The sequence below is a fragment of the Gastrolobium bilobum genome, unplaced genomic scaffold (genome assembly GCF_033153095.1).
Source record: "Gastrolobium bilobum isolate Gb01-03AN ecotype WA unplaced genomic scaffold, APGP_CSIRO_Gbil_v1 utg31120, whole genome shotgun sequence".
In the NCBI taxonomy this organism is placed as follows: domain Eukaryota; kingdom Viridiplantae; phylum Streptophyta; class Magnoliopsida; order Fabales; family Fabaceae; genus Gastrolobium; species Gastrolobium bilobum.
Window position 1 is genome coordinate 4,718 of NW_026897608.1, and position 19,632 is coordinate 24,349.

General features: G+C 38.1%; 1 protein-coding gene across 1 annotated transcript; it reads right to left on the minus strand.

The window, feature by feature from the left end:
* Positions 1–10,113: 10,113 nt before the first annotated feature.
* Positions 10,114–19,000, minus strand: LOC133308520 (uncharacterized). Its single transcript, XM_061509142.1, has 5 exons — positions 18,730–19,000; positions 17,725–17,822; positions 17,250–17,555; positions 10,706–10,757; positions 10,114–10,576 (listed from the first exon to the last, which is right to left on the minus strand). The coding sequence occupies exons 1-5, from the start codon at positions 18,960–18,962 to the stop codon at positions 10,501–10,503; spliced, it is 765 nt and encodes a 254-aa protein (XP_061365126.1). The 5' UTR covers positions 18,963–19,000; the 3' UTR covers positions 10,114–10,500.
* Positions 19,001–19,632: the final 632 nt, after the last annotated feature.

Here is a 19,632-nt window from a genome sequence, read left to right on the forward strand (position 1 = left end):
TCCTACTTACTCATTATATTACTTGTGCGATCGGTACACTTGTCGGTAAGCATCAATGAACTAGGTGTTTGCAAACCAGTTAGGAAAAAGTGTTGAAGTGTACATAGATGACATGATAGTCAAGTCGCTAGATTTGAGGGTGCACATCAAAGATTTGGAGCAGACCTTCGAGAAATTAAGGCGGCATATCATTCGTTTAAATCCAGCAAAATGCGCTTTCGGGGTCTTCGCTGGAAAGTTCCTGGGTTTTATGTTGACTCACAGAGGTATTGAAGCTAATCCGGATAAGTGCAGAGCCGTGCTGGAGATGAAGGCTCCTACGAGCAAGAAGGAGATACAGCAATTAACTGGAATATTGGCCTCTCTTACCAGGTTTTTGCCTCGATCTACAAAAACAGCGTTGCCTTTCTTCAAGTTACTTAGAATGGAGGTGCAATATGGGTGGACCTCGGAGTGTGAAGCTGCATTCCAAGAGATAAAAAGGAAGCTAGCTTCCCCACCAGTTTTAACAAAACCAAGGGAGGAAGAAACTTTGATAACGTATCTTTCAGTGGGCGATGTTGTTGTCAGTTCGGTCCTAGTGCAAGAAAATGAAGAAGGATAGCAGCTGATTTACTTCGTAAGTTGGTTATTACAAGGAGCGGAGCTCAGATATCAGAGGTTAGAAAAAGTGGCTTTTGCCTTGCTAATTTCTGCTAGAAGGCTCAGAGCGTATTTCCAGGGACATAAAATCGTGATCAGGTCGGATTTGCCAATCCAGCAGATTCTTCACAAGCCTAATCTAGCAGGAAGAATGATGAGCTGGGTTGTGGAGCTATCAGAGGTTGATATAACATTCGAAAGTCGTAAAGCAATCAAATCCCAAGCACGAGCGGATTTTGTCAGAGAGCTCACTTCAATCCAAAATGGGAGGCCGGACAGCCCGGATACCTGGAAAGTGTATGTAGACGGCTCCTCCAACTCAAAAGGCAGTGGAGCCGGGGTCATCATCGAAAACCCTGAAGGTATAGATATTGAGTATTCCATGCAAATGGGCTTTGAAACATCAAACAACCAGGAAAAATACGAAGCCTTCATAGCCGAACTTCAGCAGGCTAAGGAACTCGAAGCACGAAGGCTGCAGGTTTTTAGCGATTCTCGATAGGTTACATCCCAAATTGAAGGGAATTATCAAGCTAGGGGACCATTGCTGACAAAATACTTAGACTACGCTAGGCAGCTAATGGCAGAATTTGAAAAGGTGGATGTCAATCACATTCTGAGGAACGAAAATAGCAGGGCTGATATATTGTCCAAGCTAGCAAGTACCAAAGGAAGAGGAAATCATAGGACGGTGGTTAAGCAGAGTATCCCAGAACCCACATGCATAATGCAAATAATAGAAGTAGATGATTGTCGTTTTATCATCATCAATTACCTAGAAAATGGGACGTTACCTTCAGGAAAGGAGGAGGCCAGGAAGTTAGTCAAAGACGCAACACTATATACTATGGTGGAAGGGCAGCTGTACAGAAAAGGTATTCATTCAACTTTGCTGAAATGCTTGAACTAGGATAGAGCAAAATATGTCCTGTCTAAAATCCATGAAGGAATCAATGGCCAGCATGTTGGAGGTAGGGCCTTAGCTCGAAAAGCGGTTAGAGCCGGCTACTTCTGGTCATCCATGAGTAATGATGCAAAAGAGCATGTGCAGAAATGTGATCAATGTCAGAGGCACGGAAGGAACCTGTTGGCTCCCCCAAAAGAGCTAAACTTAATTACCGCCCAATGGCCATTCTTTAAATGGGGAATGGATCTTTTGGGTCTATTTGCAGCAGCACAAGGTCAGGAAAAGTGGTTAATAGTGGTTGTTGACTACTTTACTAAATGGATAGAAGCAGAACCAGTTGCGACTATAACCTCGGCTAAGGTCCAACGATTCTTTGAGAGAAACTTGATTTGCAGGTTCGGGATCCCGGCTGAGGTAGTTACTGATAGTGGAACCCAGTTCACAAGCAAAGCCTTCCAGGAACTGATGGAAAACCTTCATATCCGGCATCGCTTCACATTAGTATAGCATCCCCAAACTAAAGGTCAAGCAGCTATCAAGTTATTATAGAAGGATTGAGAAAAAGAATAGAGCAATCCGCTAAGGGAAAATGGGTAGAAGAGTTATACTACGTACTTTGGGGATACAGAACCACGATGCAGACGTCTACAAGGGAAAGCCCATTCAGGTTAACTTATGGATGCGAGGCCATGATTCTAGTAGAGTTGGGAGAGTCGTCCTGGAGAAGAGTCCAAGCACTGTCACAGACTGAAGAGGAAAATTATAATAAAATTGCGGTGGAGCTAGATTTCATAGACGAGGTCCGGGTTATGGCTCTTTGCAAAAACTTCGTAGCCAAACAACTCGTTGCCAACCGGTTTAATAAAAAGGTGAAGCCTAGGGCGTTCGCAGTAGGAGATTTGGTTCTTCATCGAGCAAACGTCGGAGGACGAAATGCGGCCGAAGGAAAGCTAGCCCCAAAATGGGAAGGGCCGTTCAAAATAAAAGAAAAGCTGTCAAAGGGAGCCTATATATTGGAGACTCCGCAGGGGAAGAGTATTAAAAGAACATGGAATGCGGATAAGCTGAAGAAGTATTTTAGTTAAAAAAATAGGGAAATTTCAATTTTACTGTTATTTCAAGATATTTATGGATAAATCGAAATAAGCAAATGTTCATTTTTTCAGAAGATCCGATATTTATTTGAAATCCGAGGTATTAGAACCCGCCTTGCTAGAAACGGTAAGGATAGTGAGTTATAGCCAGGACCCAAATCCAAGGTATTGGAACCCGCCTTGCCAAAATGGTAAGGATAATGAGTTCTAGCCAGGAACCAAAGCCAAGGTATTGGAACCCGTCTTGCTAAGGAGTAAGATTGAGAGTTCTACCCAGGCACCAAAGCTGAGGTAATGGAACCTGCCCCACCAAGAGCAGGACTGAGAGTTCTAGCCAAGCATAAAACTAATGTAATGGAACCCATCTCGTCAAGATCAAGATGGTGAGTTCCAACCGACATGTACAAACTTGGAAAATAAAGGGACACCCTTAAAACTCTTCCAAGTCCTCGCAAATAAAAGCGAAAAGATTGCTATAAGAAAAGATACCAAGTAGCATAAACAACCCTGATCAGGTTGATAAGCTATTGAAAAATCAATTAATGACGAGTTCAAGATGCACGTGGAATGGCAATACATACGATGTTTGTCACAAATCAAGGGAAAGAGTCTTTACAAGTCAAACCGACTTCAAAAAAAATCAAAATAAAAAGGAAAATTTATTACACCGGCATCCCAGCTCTTCATTCAGATCACTGGTCGCTCTGAAACATCTCTCGAACTTCAACTTCAAATTGTTTCCTAGCGGCCTCAGCTTCCGGGTTAACGACCGCAGTTTCAGTAGCTTCCAGATTAGGATCAATTGGAGGAAGGATAAAAATGTCGCCCCGAACATAACCAAAGCAATCTAATTGAGCGGTATTCAACATCACCTCGGGGTTGAAGTACTTCATTTGATTTATTGCATTATTGAATGCGCAACCAACAGCTTTCTCCAAAGCGGTCTGGCTAAGTTCATAAACAGACTGCAAACTTTGGAGGTCGGATTTCAGCTTTTCATTCTCCAAAGCCAAGGCTGTTGTTTTAGATTCAATGCCAAAAGAATCTACCACAAGTTTCAAGTAGGCTTTGGATTGCTCCAAAGACGATTTCAATTCAGCAGTAGCAACAGTCAAACTTTGATTCTCTTGGATCGCCTTGTCACGATCAACCCGGAGCGCATCTCTGTCAACCTGGAGTGCATCCTTCTCAGCACAGATCTCTGAGTGCTTCTCCAACAGCAGAGAGTAAGGCTTCAGTAGTGAGGCCACCTTGAAAGCGTATAATTTGACTTTCTGCAGCTCTTCCATCCCGGTCCTCGAAATGACGCCAATCCCATAAAAGGAGGGCGGAGGGCGGGTAACACCACGAAGCTCTATGGCAACCCCGGTCTCCCATAAAGCTCCCCTCCTAAGACCGGCAGGAAGAGGCAGTAGGTGATGGAGTACCTCGGTCTACAGATACCACGTCACGTGTGGTACCTCTGATGCCTTCAGCTGGAGAAGCTTGGTTACACCCCGGGTCCAACCAGTTATCAGCGTCATTGGTAAGATCCAGCACGTTAGGATTAACGGCCGGAATGGAGGAAGTGGTACCTGCAGAAGGACTAATAGTCCTTTGCATTTTAGCAGCAGCAGGAGGCTGAGCTGCAGCCTTTCCTCGCAGAGATAACACATAGTCAAGTACTTCATCCGCTGCAGAATCCATCTGACAATCTGCAAGTCAAGCAAACAAAATTACAACAAGGAAAAAGAAACAAGTATTGAAAGACATATTTGAAGAAATGAAAAAGGCATACTAGTTTGATCTAGGTCAGCATGGGATCTAGCAACCAAAGAAGCAGCACTTAAATGGCCTTGAGAACCGACATGAGCTAGTAGGATCTTAACATTAACCTTGTCTTCCACCGATAATCTAAACTTAAAGTCAGTCGACCTACGCAGGTGAAACTCTTGGGATCAATAAAGAGAAAACTTTCCCTCCCCATCCTCTCCTATAAACCACGGTCTTTCTCCAACTTTAGCAACCACTTTAAAATATGAACCCTTGAAGTCTTTAAAAAAGTCGCTATAAACGGAGAACAATTTCCTTGAGGGCTTGCTGGCACGACCACGAATGCTGGTCCACCCTAATTGAGGAGGCTCGGAACCAATGTGAGGAGTGTATATGTTAAAAAAATAAAGAAAAAGAGGGACAGTGCAGGTTACAGACAAGGATGCACACAGTTGCTCAAAGGCAACAATATAGGCCCAACCATTGGGATGAATTTGAGTAGGGGCAAGGAGGAGATGGTTCAAAAGCTGTATTTTAAAAGGAGAAAGAGGAAAGCGAATACCAATCTTGGTAATTAAGTCGCGGTAAAAAAAGAAAGAGTGTGGTTCTTCGGGATTTCGGCCAGAGCAAACAGGCTCGTCTTCTGCTGGGCAGAAGGTATTGAATCCCACCAGGTTACCTATAGGGAGCCCAGATATCTCTTCAGTGGTCATGGCGGATCAGAAGCTGAGAACTTCCTCAGTCACCCATGGAAATTGTTTGCGAAGATTACTACTAACCGGCGCGAAACCTTTCTCGGTCGGGCTCACCTCGGCCTCCTGTCCTTGGCTGGATGAGGTAATCTCCATGTTTAACTCTGCAGAAGGGGACTCCATAAAAACCTAGAACAGCAAAGTGGGAGGATTAAAAGCAAAAAGAGTACATAGCAAGGAAAGTACGCACCTGAGATAAACCTACTACTATGAGAAGAGCTGGAAGAGTCGTCTGAGGTTGCCAAAGGGGTGGGGATAGATGAGCCAGGATGATGTGAACAACTGCCTAACACTAGATCGGCCATGAAATCGTTTTCTTTTTCAACAAATTGAGCACTAAGGTAAACACAATTAAAACAAGGATCTGAATTCCTACTACCCGAGTTGGCTGACACAGTCTGATTAGGGGTGTGAAGAGAAGCAGGGTTATGGGTTGAAGTTGGGGTTGGTCGTAAAGGGGTGGAGGTTTGACCTAGATTGTGAGTAACACGTCTTGGTAACACCCCTACATTACAACGGAGACCTCGATCGCGTCCTCTAGTATGGGGGCGAGATGAAGATGCTCCCCTGGTCCCACCACCTGGACAACCTCTTAGTAAGCCGGCCTGAATTTCCTCCTCGGTCCGAGGTCTACCAAACAACCAAAACCTTAGACCAGGAGGCAAGTTCTGGATGAACCTTTCTTCTTCCTCTGGATACCTCTCTTCTTCTTCTGCTTTAATTTCATCGTTATGACCGAAGATACGAGGGCAAGTGGATCTCCCTCGAATAGTGAAGTTCCTCTCACCCATCTCAGGAAAGAGTTTTCGAACTAAGAAACAAGGGAAGATAAGCAATAGCAAGGAGGTTTTCATACAGGAAATGCAATGCAAACGAATGAAGTGTAGTCAGACAAACAAGAATAAAATGGCACACTAGAAATGCAAATGTGGTAGTACCAAGCTTATTGTGACAGAATAGCGTGCGCGACAGGTTTAAAGCATATTGAGAGAATAACAAAGCAGCAAATAGCGTTGGAGGAAAAGTAAACAGACAGAAACAGAAATAAAAGAATGGCAATAAACGTACCTGAAGTAGGTCTTGAAGGAGTATGAAGGAAAGAAACCTAGAGAAATTAGGAAGGGAGGTTACGAGGATGATGAGGGGAAGGGAGTTTCGGTGAGAATAATGCAAAGATGAAGAGTAAAAACCAGAATATTGAAGTAATGGAAAAACCGAAGTTGAATAGGCAAAGACCCGTGAAACCAAAAGGCAAGGGCGCAAGAGTAAAATTGATAATAGACAAGACAGTTGAGGGACATTTTTACAGTGGCAATTAATGCGGAACGGCGTGGGGAGGAGTAGTGGCACACGTCGCATTGGTTGAGGAGGGCCATGTGGAAAGAAATCATCATTATGTAAAAGGAAAACCGTTTCCCAGGAAAGAGGAATCATTTTTCAAAAGAGGAAACTTTATCACGTCTCGGGTGATTCATCTCGGATAGAGTTCATATTTGGAGTAACCCAAAGAACCTCGTCCATCCGAGTCAGACCGACAATGCAAAAGTGAGGCCGAGGTAAAAGGAATGCCGGGATGAAGGGAAACCGGGGTGAAACATGCACATCGAGCAATGTAACTATGACATCCTGGCACCCTGAATACTCAGTCTACCGGGTTGGGGGTACTGTTATGGACCTGAGTGAGGCCCACGTCCATAGAAGGCCCAAGTGATACAAGCCCAAAGGCAAGCACTACAAATAGGAGCTAAAGATCATAGGTATAACTGATCTCTTTTAACCCTACTTTTATGCAACCACACAGCGCACACGCACATCCTCTGGCTAAAGCCGTCATATAGTGTGTCGTGATTCGCTGCCACCAAGATACCTAATTCATAGGTATCTAGAGAGAAAGCACCAGATCCAACATCAATCATCTAACCTCCAAGTAGACATCCCTGCCTCAGGCAGAACATGTTCTTCTGTGTTCATGCTCCTATGTGAGGGTTTGTGTCCCTTAACATATTGCCACGCATGCTTTGTTATTTGAGTTAACATATAGCTTAAGAAATTCCTACACCTGCAATAATTTAAAAGATAGCCCCCCTGCAACAATTTAAAAAATCCCCACACTTAATTGTTTATAGATAGTTTTATTTTATTATTTTTTAAACTTCCCTTTATTTTGTTTATAATCAATATTGAATATTAGAAATCGTTTTTACTATTTCAAAACTTTCAATTTTTTTTTTTTGGTGAAAAACTTTCAATTATTTAATTACTCAATCATGCACACCCGGTATTAATATATTAATTAAGATAAGGTAATTACTCAATTATTTGATTGATATTTTATACCAATAATTCTGATTTTTTTTCTTTTCGTCCTTAATACATTTTATATTAATTGACTTTATAAACGTGACAATTCTTTACTCAAATTTCATTTCTCTCTTTTGGCAAGTGATATCATTTACAATATTTTGACAAACTTTCGCTTATAACACACGGACAAGCAGGATTAATGTTTTTTTCCTTAGCAAAGAATTATTTGATTAGTCATGGAGTTATTAGTATTAGTTGAATGGGATTAATATTTTTCCCACAATATGAGATAATATTATTTTGACGACATTGTTTGAGGGTTTCAGAAAAATAATGCATGATATTCTAGTAAAATTCATAATAAAAAAATAAAAGTAAAATTTTTAAAATACCCTGTATTTTTTTTTTTCCTAAACACCAAAACGACGTTGTTTCGTTTTGAGGTTACGGAAAATAATTTCATCTCCTATTACAGGAGAAAAATATCACTATTTGATTGATATTTTATATTAATAATTGTTTATTTTATGTCAACCAAAAAAAAATTCTGTTTTTTTTTTTTGTCCTTAATATATTTAATCGTAATTGGTTTTCTGTAACATGACAATTCATTACTGAATTTTCATCGCGTGCATTCATTTTTCTTGTCTTTAAAATACTTCTATATATTAATTGTATCTTTCGGCAAGTGGTGTCATTCGGTTCTTTGACAAAGTTTAGTTTATAACATACAGACAAGCAACTACTAAGATACGTGATCCTTCTCAATATCATCTTTGGAAGATATTTAAAACCTTAATCCCGATATCCGCCCTTAATCGGACTTGTCACGAATGATGAAACGATTGGAATATTTTTTTAAAAAAAAAAAACCAACTTCTCTGAAAAGTAAAAAAACATTTTGTTTTAAAGACAATCTTGATATTTTATAATCTTATGTCACTATGAATAAACAAATTAATTTTAACCCTTGTATTCACTTCTCACCTGATTTTCCTTCATTTAACTATTAAATATTATATGAATTAGGAACAGGTTGTAGAGATATAAAATATTCCATCTTTAATTAGGATAAATTTAGAGACGAAAAAACAATCTACCCTAATTAGGATGAAAATACCGATAAAATAAATTCTTTCTGTAGAGACGGATTTTGAAAGGAAAAACATATAATTCCCATATTTAGGACAAAATATTTTTCTTTTAAAATATGCTCTTAATTTCGTCTATAATAAAGAAAGAATATTACCCGTCCCAATTTAGAGATGAAATTGACCGTTCTTACTTCTCACTTTTTTATTTTCATTTTTTTTTAAACAATAAAAAGTGAAAACATTAAATAGGCATCTTGCCTCCATCATGTGCATGCCTCGTCTCAACAATGATCAAGCTTTTAATTTTTTTTAGCAGAGAAACATTTGTCATGGAGTTGTTATCATTTGCTAAATCTTATTAAATAAAATTATATATTATGATAAATTATTTAATTTATATTTCATATTAATAATTTGAAATTTTTCTTTTTCCCTAATAAATTTTTGTTTATGCATAATTGTTTTTTGGGTTCGCTTTTTCTGCTGCAGATAAGTTATATGCAGTAAGCCCAATACGACATCAGTTTAAGACGAAAATCATGGTATTTTTATAATTTTAATTTATTTCAAATTTATTACAATCTTTATAATTATAATTTTCTAATCTTTCAATCTCAAAACAACATCGTTTTGCAAGTAAATACAGATAAATTATTTGCATTAACTACAGAAATATTTTTCTGTTGTTTTTATTTTATTTGTATTTTTGAATTACGTGTTCATTCTCTGGATCAGGACAATAAAACAATTTTATCAAATACAGTTTTTACCATTTATATTCCACAAACTACAAAAAGAAAAATTAAGAACGTTGGAGCTCATTTGAGATATAACTGTACCTATGAATCATAACTAGTGAAATTACTGGACTCCCTTCGCGTCGCTGCCAAATTTCATTGGGAGGTTTCCTATTGTATTTGGAGATAGCAACTATGTTATATGTAATGGTCTGCATATTGCAATTTGTAAAGAAAGAACCTTAATAAAGAAACCAAAAGCTTAGCCACTAACCGAAAGATCATTAATAAAGCAGTTCTCGTGACTTTTCACAATGCTATCCTTTCATCTGTGTGGTAAGCACTACAATTGCACTTATACTGGTCGCTCTTTAATCTGTTTTTCTATCTGAGTGTTCCATCCATCATTCAAGGGCAAAAACAAGATAAAACCAAAAACAACAATGCAAGATAAGGTCATTATTATTCACAAACTAATAAACGAGGCAATCATTATACCAATGTGGGGGTGAGAGCATATATTCGATCCTCCACAATACCATCTTTGAAAAGGATTTAAACCTTAATCCCGAAACTTGCCCTGTATCGGACTAGTCGCGAAGCGATGAACCAATTGAAATATCTAAAAAAATAAATAAAATAAAAAAAAAGAAGCTATCTTCCCTTTACTTGCCATTGCATGCGCACCATTTCAATGAATTCATGAACCAATTACAACAGAGATTTTGGCTACTAAAGCCTATTAGCTCATACTAAGTTATAAATTTACTGTCTCCACACAAAAATTGCTGCTGACATAACTGATATAAAGGAATATTAAAGCAACAGTGGTGAAATCACAAAATAAGTGCTTAATTGGAAACAGAATGATAAAACTCATTACCTACCAAGAATAAGTAAAGAATTCGGTTGAGTCAGGATCATAAAAAAACTATCGACCTACAATAATGCCAAAAACATGCTTGGCTTTGACTGCATGTTTAGCTTGAAGACTTAAAAATTTAACTAAGCTTCATGCTGCTCTCACCCAAATCCACTGAAGAAAACAGATTCTTTATACAAGAAACAATTCTTTTAGAAATTGTATTTTGTAACCAGATCCACTTTGTATCATCATGCATATAACCTGGGCTGACATGCCTTAATTCTTGCATTGACTACAAAAGTTCTGTCTTGCACAAGTTTCTCTTCAACTAACCTTACCAACATATATTAAGTTTAGTGATTCTTCTTACTTTTCTTCTTTCTTGAGGCAAAGCTGCTTGGTCCAATTTCTATGGACATTCTTTTCGTACTGCAGGGTATGGGGAAAAACAAATTCAAATATAATTGTGCCAATATGGAAAATTGGGCAATGTCACTGACTTGTCCTAAACATTTAGAAACTATTTCATTTGATGTATTTCATACAGAAGCCAAATACCTCAATGATAACTCTTCTGACTCCTTGCAATCCTCAGCAGCAGCACCATCGTCTATGAAAACAATGTCATTACTCAGTTAATTTTTCTTGTAGAAGTAAAATAAGGAACCATATGAGAGACCAATACTCTTACCCGTAACTGGGATAAGGAACAAGTAATAAACTAATAATGTGAACGTGTGATGAGACCGGACTTAACTAGGTTGCTGATGGGCCTTTAAATAACGGGCCTCATCCTCCAATTCATTGTAGAAAGGAAAGGGAGCATAAGGGTGGAATGGGGAATGAGCCGGGAACTGTAATGGAAGAGGTTGTTACGCAAGATAAAGGTGGCACTGAACAAATGGAGTTTACTGCTAACCAAAGACAACATTTTTGCTTCAAATACAAAAGAATGGGAAGGTAATAGAGATAAAAGGAGACCCTGCACTCTCAAGGCTAGTGGACTCATTATAGGCAATGATGAAGGAAATGTGCAATGAAGCTAAAGCTTATTATGTGAAGTTGGCCAGTTGGGTATGATGACTACGATGGGACCATAAGAGTTTACTGCTCCAAAGACCATAAGAGAATCAGGAGAGAAGTATAAGGAATTGTTTAAGGATATTTCAGCGTTGCCTCCGAAGAGGGAGTGTGATAATGCTATTGTGTTGAAAGCAGGAGCCCAAATCTCCACCATTCGACCTTATAGACACCCCCATTGCCACAAAGACGAAATTGAGAAGTTTGTGATAATGTTGGCTGCGGGATTAATATGGCCAAGTACAAGTCTGTATTCCAGCATACTTATTTTGGTTATGAATAAATATGGCAGTTGGCATTATTGTGTAGATTATAGGACGCTTAATAGTGTAACTAACTAACTATCCCTAACAAATTTCTCATTCCAGTGATTGAAATTGAAATAGATGCTTCAAGTTATGGCTTTGAGATTGGTGCAGTCCTTATGCAGCAAGAAGGCCCTTGGCATTCATTAGCCAAGCACTTTCAGAGAGGTCTAAAGCTAAGTCTATCTATGCAAGGGAGCTGATGGCCATACTCTTTGCTGTTCAAAAATGGCTGCAATATCTGTAGGGGAATCACTTTATTATTAACACAGACCACAAAATTTTAAAATTTCTATTACAGCAGCAGGTACTAGCAGATGAACATCAAATGCGGGTTAATAAAAGCCAATTATTACTCAAGGGAGCTGATACTTATCTTGGGTCAATGCTACATCCATGATCACTAATTCAGATTTAATTTACTAAGCTGAGGAATTATTGGCAGATGATCAACTGAAGTTGCTTGCTTATGCCGAAGGTGCCCCAAACCCTATATCACATCCTCAGAATTCTATTTCAAAAGGGTGTCTTTGGTTCAAGGGAAGGATAGTTTTACAGAGAAAATCAGCATGTATTCTACTCCTAATGAAGAAATTTCATGAATCACCTTGGGGAGGCCATTCATGGGTGACCAGAACCTACAAAGGATTAGCCATGGTATTCTATCGGAATGGCATGAGGAGGGACATAGAGAAGTATGTAGCAGAATGTCCGGTTCATCAACAGAACAAGTTCCAAGCTCTCGAGCATGCGGATTTGTATTAGCCACCGCCTATTCCTAATCATGTTTGAGAAGATATTTCCATGGATTTCATTGCGGGACTACCTAAAGCTACGGGATCAAACTATATTACGGTGGTGGTAGATCACTTGAGCACATATGCACATTTCATTCATCAGCGTCATCCTTATACTTCTAAGGAAATAGCTCAAGCTTTTGTGAAAGAGTAAATCAGGTTGTTTCATGAACCAATTCTCTCAAAAGTTTAAGTTGTTAGGTGAAAACACATATATGGTTTTAGATTACATCTCTTAACTCACATGCTCATGCCAAGTGTGGATGGTGCACAAGACCCAACTACTTTGTGCTAAAAAAATTATTAGAAGAATGGAGACGACAAGAATTGAATTCTATACCACTAGGACATATAACTAGAAGATATCATCAACATCAACATCAACATCAACAACACCTTTATCCCAAATTAATTGGGGTCGGTGGTAGATGAACCCACATGAAAGATACAAAACGGTTGAAAAAAAGTTAAAAAAAATAAAAAAAATAAAAAAAAAAGTAAAAAAGTAAAAAAGCCAAAAATAAATAAATAAAAATAAACAAATAAAATAAAAATATAAAATAAGATAAAATAAAATAACAATATATGTATATATAAATAAATAAAAGTAAAAAAGAAAGGGACAAGAAGAAGTGGGGGAAATGAAGGGGGAAAGGACTAAAAAGGGACCATCTGGAACATAGGAATAACAGCGGGTCTAGCCCTCCACCATACTTATAGCTTTTCTCCATTCCGTTCTAAGACATACTGTCCGCCAATCCAATCTATATCTCACTCCATTAAATCTTGTTTTACTACTTTCCCCCAAGTAAGCTTCGGCCTACCTCTGCCTCTTTTTGTGTTGAGCTCTTGGTAACAAACTTCTGTTCTTACAGGAGCATCCATGGGTCTTCTCATCACGTGCCCAAACCACCTCAATCTATGTTCTCTCATCTTCTCGGCTACCGGTACTACTCCGACCTTTCGTCGAATATCTTCATTTCTTATCTTATCCATCCTTGTGTAACCACACATCCACCTTAACATCCTCATCTCTGCTACTCCCATCTTATGCTCATGTTGCCTATGTGCTGGCCAGCATTCTGCTCCATATAGCATTGCCGGTCTTACTGCCGTTTTATAGAATTTTCCTTTTAACTTCAGGGGGATTTTGCGGTCACACAAAAATGCAGATGCACTGCGTCATTTCATCGACCCTGCTCTGATTCTGTGATTTACATCCTCATCAATCTCTCCACCGTTTTGTAAAATGGAGCCCAAGTATTTAAAAGCATCTTTTTTGGGTACCTCTTGACCATTTAGATGCACAGGTTCTTGGTCCTCATCTCGTACCAGAGAAAACTCACACTTCAGATACTCAGTCTTGCTTCGACTTAATGTGAATCCTCTGGATTCCAATGTGCTTCTCCACAATTCAAGTTTTCTATTAACACCCTCCTTGCTCTCATCAATAAGCACAATATCGTCTGCAAAAAGCATACACAATGGCACTTCCTCATGAATATCTTTTGTTAGTTCATCCATAACTAAGGCAAAGAGGTAAGGACTTAGAGTCGACCCTTGGTGTACACCTACCGTGATAGGAAAATAACTTGATGATCCGTTACAAGCTTTTACACATGTAGTAGCCCCATCATACATATCCTTGATTGCCTTTACATACTTTAATGGAACCTTTTTCTTCTCCAGGACCCACCATAAAACTTTCCTTGGAACCCTATCGTATGCTTTCTCAAGGTCTATGAACACCATATGCAAGTCCTTTTTCTTTTCTCGGTATCTTTCCATTAGTTGTCGCATCAAGAAAATTGCTTCCATGGTACATCTTCCTGGCATAAATCCAAATTGATTTATAGAAACCTTGGTATCTCTCCTCAAGCGATGTTCAATAACCCTCTCCCACAACTTCATAGTATGGCTCATTAGCTTAATGCCTCTATAGTTTGAACAATTCTGTATATCTCCCTTGTTTTTGTAGATAGGCACAATCATACTTTTCCTCCATACATCAGGCATCTTATTCGTCTGGAGAATCTTATTAAAAAGATTGGTCAACCATTTTATTGCCACATCCCCCAGGCCTCTCCACACTTCAATAGGGACACCATCAGGCCCTAAGGCTTTATTAGTCTTCATCCTCTTTAAAGCCTCCTTAACTTCATGTGTATTAATTCTGCGTACAAATCTTCTATTCATATCATCACACGCGTCCTCTAAGTCCACCTCGCTTGTATCTCCATCCCCATTATACAGCTTGTTGAAGTATTTCAACTAGAAGATATCATATAATATTAAAATTATATCTTACTATAGTTTAGAGCATCTAAAGGATCTTGGTGCTTTGTCTTTTGCATCACTTCATATCACATCAATATACAATATTATTCAGTCTTCTCCCTTTTTCTCCATCTATACCTAAATCCCTATAATTTCAACATGGCATCAAAGCAATACGATCCTCCATGACCTGTCTGGTCATATTACACTGTTGAGTTCCCAAAAGTTCGAAGCTCTAATTTGTTTTCATGACCATCCTACTCCAGTTTTAGTCTCCCATCTTCCACCCACCATCTGCTTCCATCTCTTTGTCATTTCGTCTCTCCAACAACTTCCTATCATTGTCAACCCCTATCAACCGTCGTCGTCATCGACACCAAATATTTTCCGACAACCTTGCGAACCAATGGCATAGACATGTGTCTTTGATATCTGGCCTCGTTTGTCCTAGTTGGATTCTTGCCCCATCACATGTCCCAGTTGAAGCTTGGAATCATCAGTCTATGTCACAGATGTAGCCTGGCCTCGTCGGTCTATGTCCTAGATATGCAGTCCGGCCTTGGCCTTTCTCCCAAATGCAAGCTAGCCCTAGCCACCTCTAGTGCGGCCTTTTATCTTCACCTTTAGTGTTCTTGAAGATCCATTGGTCATTGTCCTTGATGACCCATTGTCACTGCCTTCATTGCATGCCAACGTCCCCCTGTTATACCTCTGAAAACCATATTTTTTGGAGCATAAATTACATTATTTATTTTTCTTTTTCTATTTAGTGGAGCATAAATTGTATTATTTATTTTTCTTTTTTTAAGGGTTTTATCTATAACAATCTAAAGCATAGTAATTTTTTGATTGAGGGGGAGTGTTAGAATATATAGAGAATCTCGTATAATATTAAGATTATATCTTAATATAGTTTACAGTAGAATAGAGAATCTCTTAGCATTAGTTTCTCTATTTCCTTATATTTCATGATTTGTTTCCTTATTTTAGGAGTCTACTATTGAATATTAAATATTGTATAATGATTTATCTCTTGTATCACTTCATATGACATTAATATACAATGTTATTCAATCTTCTCCCTTTTTCATCATCTATCCCTAAATCCCAATAATTTCAACAGGCTGCATGGTTTTTCAAGCACCATTGTTTCCGACAGAGACCATATATTCATCAGTATGTTTTGGAAGGAATTGTTCTGACTTTCAAGTACCAAGTTAAGATTTAGCTCATCCTATTACTGCAAACCGATGGACAAACAAAAGTGACTAATGGGACAATTGAGACCTAATTATAGTGTTTTGCTAATGGGACAAGTTAAGGAATTGTTCTGACTTTCAAGTACCAAGTTAAGATTTAGCTCATCCTATTACTGCCAACCGATGGACAAACAAAGGTGACTAATGGGACAATTGAGACCTAATTATAGTGTTTTGCTAATGATCACCCTAATCAATGGTTAGTGGCAGGCTTGGGCTGAATTGTGGTTCAATTAGGCTTTGTATGGTCCTGACCCTCCATGTATAATTCCTTTCTGCAAAGAAAATACTGTAGTGGCTGACGTAGATCAACTATAGATGAGTTATAACTAAATCTGTTGAAGTTTCAGCAGCTAATGGCCAACCAAGCTGATAGTGGAATTTTAAAGTGCCAGACATGGTTCATTCGAAGGCTCAGCCGTATAAACTAAAAAATGTAGCTCAAAGGGCTAATGAGAAACAAAGTCCACGGTTTTATGGTACATTTGAGGTGTTGGACAGGGTGCTGAAGTAGCTTACAAGCTGCAACTACTATACCCTATTTTTCATGTGTCAGAGCCTAAGAGCGCTTCTGCTAGTCTTCCTTGTCAACAGATTCCAACCTGTTTGATTGAGGAGTGGGAGTTGCAAGTTTTTCCTGAAGAAGTTTTGACTACTCGTAAACTTGTGAACAAGGTACTATCATAAGAAGGTACTACTCACTGTGGGGAGGAGGGCTCAGCCTCTAATTCATGTATATCATAAAAAGGAAATGGAGCAGAAGGGTAGAATGGGGAATGAGATGGGAAGTGTAGTGGAGGATGTTTTTATGCAGGAGAAAGGTGGCACTAACAGAATGGACACTCAGCAGCAAAAACTGGTGAAGAGGATGTTTCAATCATAGAAGGGATGTGAATATGAAGGGAATGGAGGGAGGGGTAAGGGGCATTGATTATTTGGGTGATTTGGGGTGGTTTTAGACATAGGGCAGAGATGCCATTTTGCTTCTCTGATATTCTATATTTTAATGTCCAATTTTCATACTGTTTCTACATTACACGTTTATAACAAAGTACTTGGAGCTTGTTTTTCCTTCTAATTTTCACTGATAAATTCAGAACCTATCAGTTGTACCAATACTTTCCACTGGGACAAAAACTTAATCACTCAATTTTTCAAGATAATACTTTGTTATAACAATAATATTTCCCAACAGCAAATAAGCCAAGCACTTGCCTCTAGATGTGTCAATTTCTAATCAAAAATTTGATGTAAGTCTAAATTCCTACATTCCTTCTTTATTCTTTATCTAATTGTGTCATTATTTAAGTAATATCATTTTCAGTCCAAGTTATTGTAACATTAAATCCCATTTGAGTTGGGCAACCATGAGAGGTAAACATACCAATTACATCTCCCTCTTCAGTTTCCTGCTCTGACTCTGAATCTGAACCCCATCGATCTCCTCCATCATCATGGTCCCAGCGATCTCCAACAGGAGGCATCCAGAAATTTTCCTCTTCTGTGTCACTGTCTTCATTAGAAGACTTCCTAACTTCAGAAATAATCTCTTCAACTCCCTTGTCCTTATTCTTTTTCTTCTTCTTCTTCATTCTATCCTTTTTTCCACCATCATCTGCACTTTGCGGCTCCTGTAAGCTCTCCTCACCTTCCATTCCATGGCACGACAACTTCTCTTCTTCCTCTTGTTCTGTTTATAGAAGCTAAAATGCATCAGTTTATGATGCTCTACAAAATTCATATGCATTCGCAGATCCTATAATCTGTAAATACTAGTAGGAAAACTGAGCCTCACCACATTATTTAAGCAACCACATTATTCCAAACCAAAAATTGGGTAAGTAGAAGGCATCACTAACCTAATTTATTGAGAAATCTCTTCCCACTCATATGCTTCCAGATATGTTCCTCGGACTTATTGACTTTATCTCCGGTTAGCTTACAGATCAACTTTGAACTGGAAAGAAGAACAAATAGCTATGTTATCACATACTTGTGAATAAAATCGCCAAACCATAACAGACATATAACATAGGATAAATTATTGATTGGACCATTGAAATTTGGCTCATTTTCATATTTTATTCAGAGTTTGTTTGGTAACACATAACCCCTTGAAGCTTGGTAGTGTTAGATTTAATCTTTTAACAGAGAGATAATCAAGTGCATGTCACATTAGGTCGCCAATATGCCGGAATTTTATGAATTAAGTATTAAAATTGGCTAAACTTTAAGAGGTTTATTTGTAAGAGCTTAACGTTTTTCTGTTAAATCAGTTGGAAATAAAAAGCATTCATGCACTTTTATCCAACATTTTAAACTTTTTCAATAGTTAGTTTATAACATAGTATTAAAGCCTCCATGATTATATGATCCAGAGTTCAATCCTTGTTGAGTAAGGGGTGGGCACGGTTCGGTTCAATTTTCTATGTCAAACAGAACCAAACCAATTTTAGTTGTTTGGTTCGGCAAACAGAGCCGGTTTCGATTCCAAACCTGTTCTGAATCGATTTTGAACCGGTCTAAGGCAAAAAAGTAAAATGAAAAAAAATATATACATACTATTTAAAGAAAAAGATTTAGTTTGATTCTTTCTGTCCGGTTCTTAAATCAGTTCGACAAATTCTAATTCTTTTTATTCGGTTAAGTTCCATTCCAGTTCAATTTTTCAGATTTTCTGCACAACTCCATTGTTGACCTTATTATTCCTCAAAAAAATTAAAAAAAAAAATTAAATGTCAGCAGCACAAGGTAGGGTGAGTCTGTAACTTTGGAGATAATTGTTTCATGACAAAATCTAAAACCTCATGATAGTAAAAACATTCTAAACATGATGGAAAAGGTAAAGGGGGGTTATTATTTACCGGCAGAGAGGGTCTTGCTTGAACATATTAAGAGGAGGTTTACTATTGGACAAGGCAAAATCGACGAGACCTAAACGGCACTTTTTACTGTGAGAGTATGACTCAATGTCCTTAGAGAGCAACTCGTGACCAGTCTCTACGCACTTGAAACGACCATTCCCAAGCTCTTTGAAGGTCGGTGACCCAAGCAAGTTGCTTCCTTCCTTCTTCCCATTCTCTTCGCTCATCGCCATACCCGTTTCGTAACCTCGAAGCCTGAGTAAGAAGAAAATAAATTAGACAAACCCTCTTTAATCGAGGAGGTTTATTGGAACTAATAGTCACATTAAACGGTGTCGTATTTTAACATGTAATTTTCTTTCTTTATGCCATTTTTTTCATTTAAATTCAAGATAAGGATATTGTGACAACCAAGTTGTGTTACTACCTAGTGACTACCAATTAATCTCACCATTAGATAGATTATGTTGATCCAACGGTTATATTTATTTTCATCTTTATATGGTTATAATTTCTCTTTAGATGAAAAAAAGACACAATAAGAGATAAGTGTTTAAAAAAAATGTAAGTGATTGAAAATAAAACCATATGAAATTTTTGATTTTATCCAAAATATTATTACACTGACATGCACCCTTTTTCTTTAAAAATGAAAAATCATAACCATACATACAAAGGTGAAAATAAATATAAAGTATAAAATTTGGGAACTGTGACCATACAAAGATGGAAATAAATATAACCGTTGGATCAACATAATCGATCTAACGGTGAGATTAATTGATAGTCACTTGGTAGTAACATAATTTGGTTGTCACAATATCATTCCCCTTAAATTCAATATCGATGTACTGCCAATCTCAACATAATTTTTTTTTATTATAATACAATATAATAATATAA

What these genes read in the sequence shown, in the direction of transcription:
- LOC133308520 (XM_061509142.1), bottom strand. Translation starts at nt 18,962, where the DNA reads ATGGCGATGAGCGAAGAGAATGGGAAGAAGGAAGGAAGCAACTTGCTT. An exon ending in AAGCAAGACCCTCTCTGCCG is followed by an intron (nt 17,823 to 18,729) that starts GTAAATAATAAC and finishes TCTTCTTTCCAG; the next exon opens with TTCAAAGTTGATCTGTAAGC. An exon ending in TGAAGAGGGAGATGTAATTG is followed by an intron (nt 10,758 to 17,249) that starts GTATGTTTACCT and finishes TTGTTTTCATAG; the next exon opens with ACGATGGTGCTGCTGCTGAG.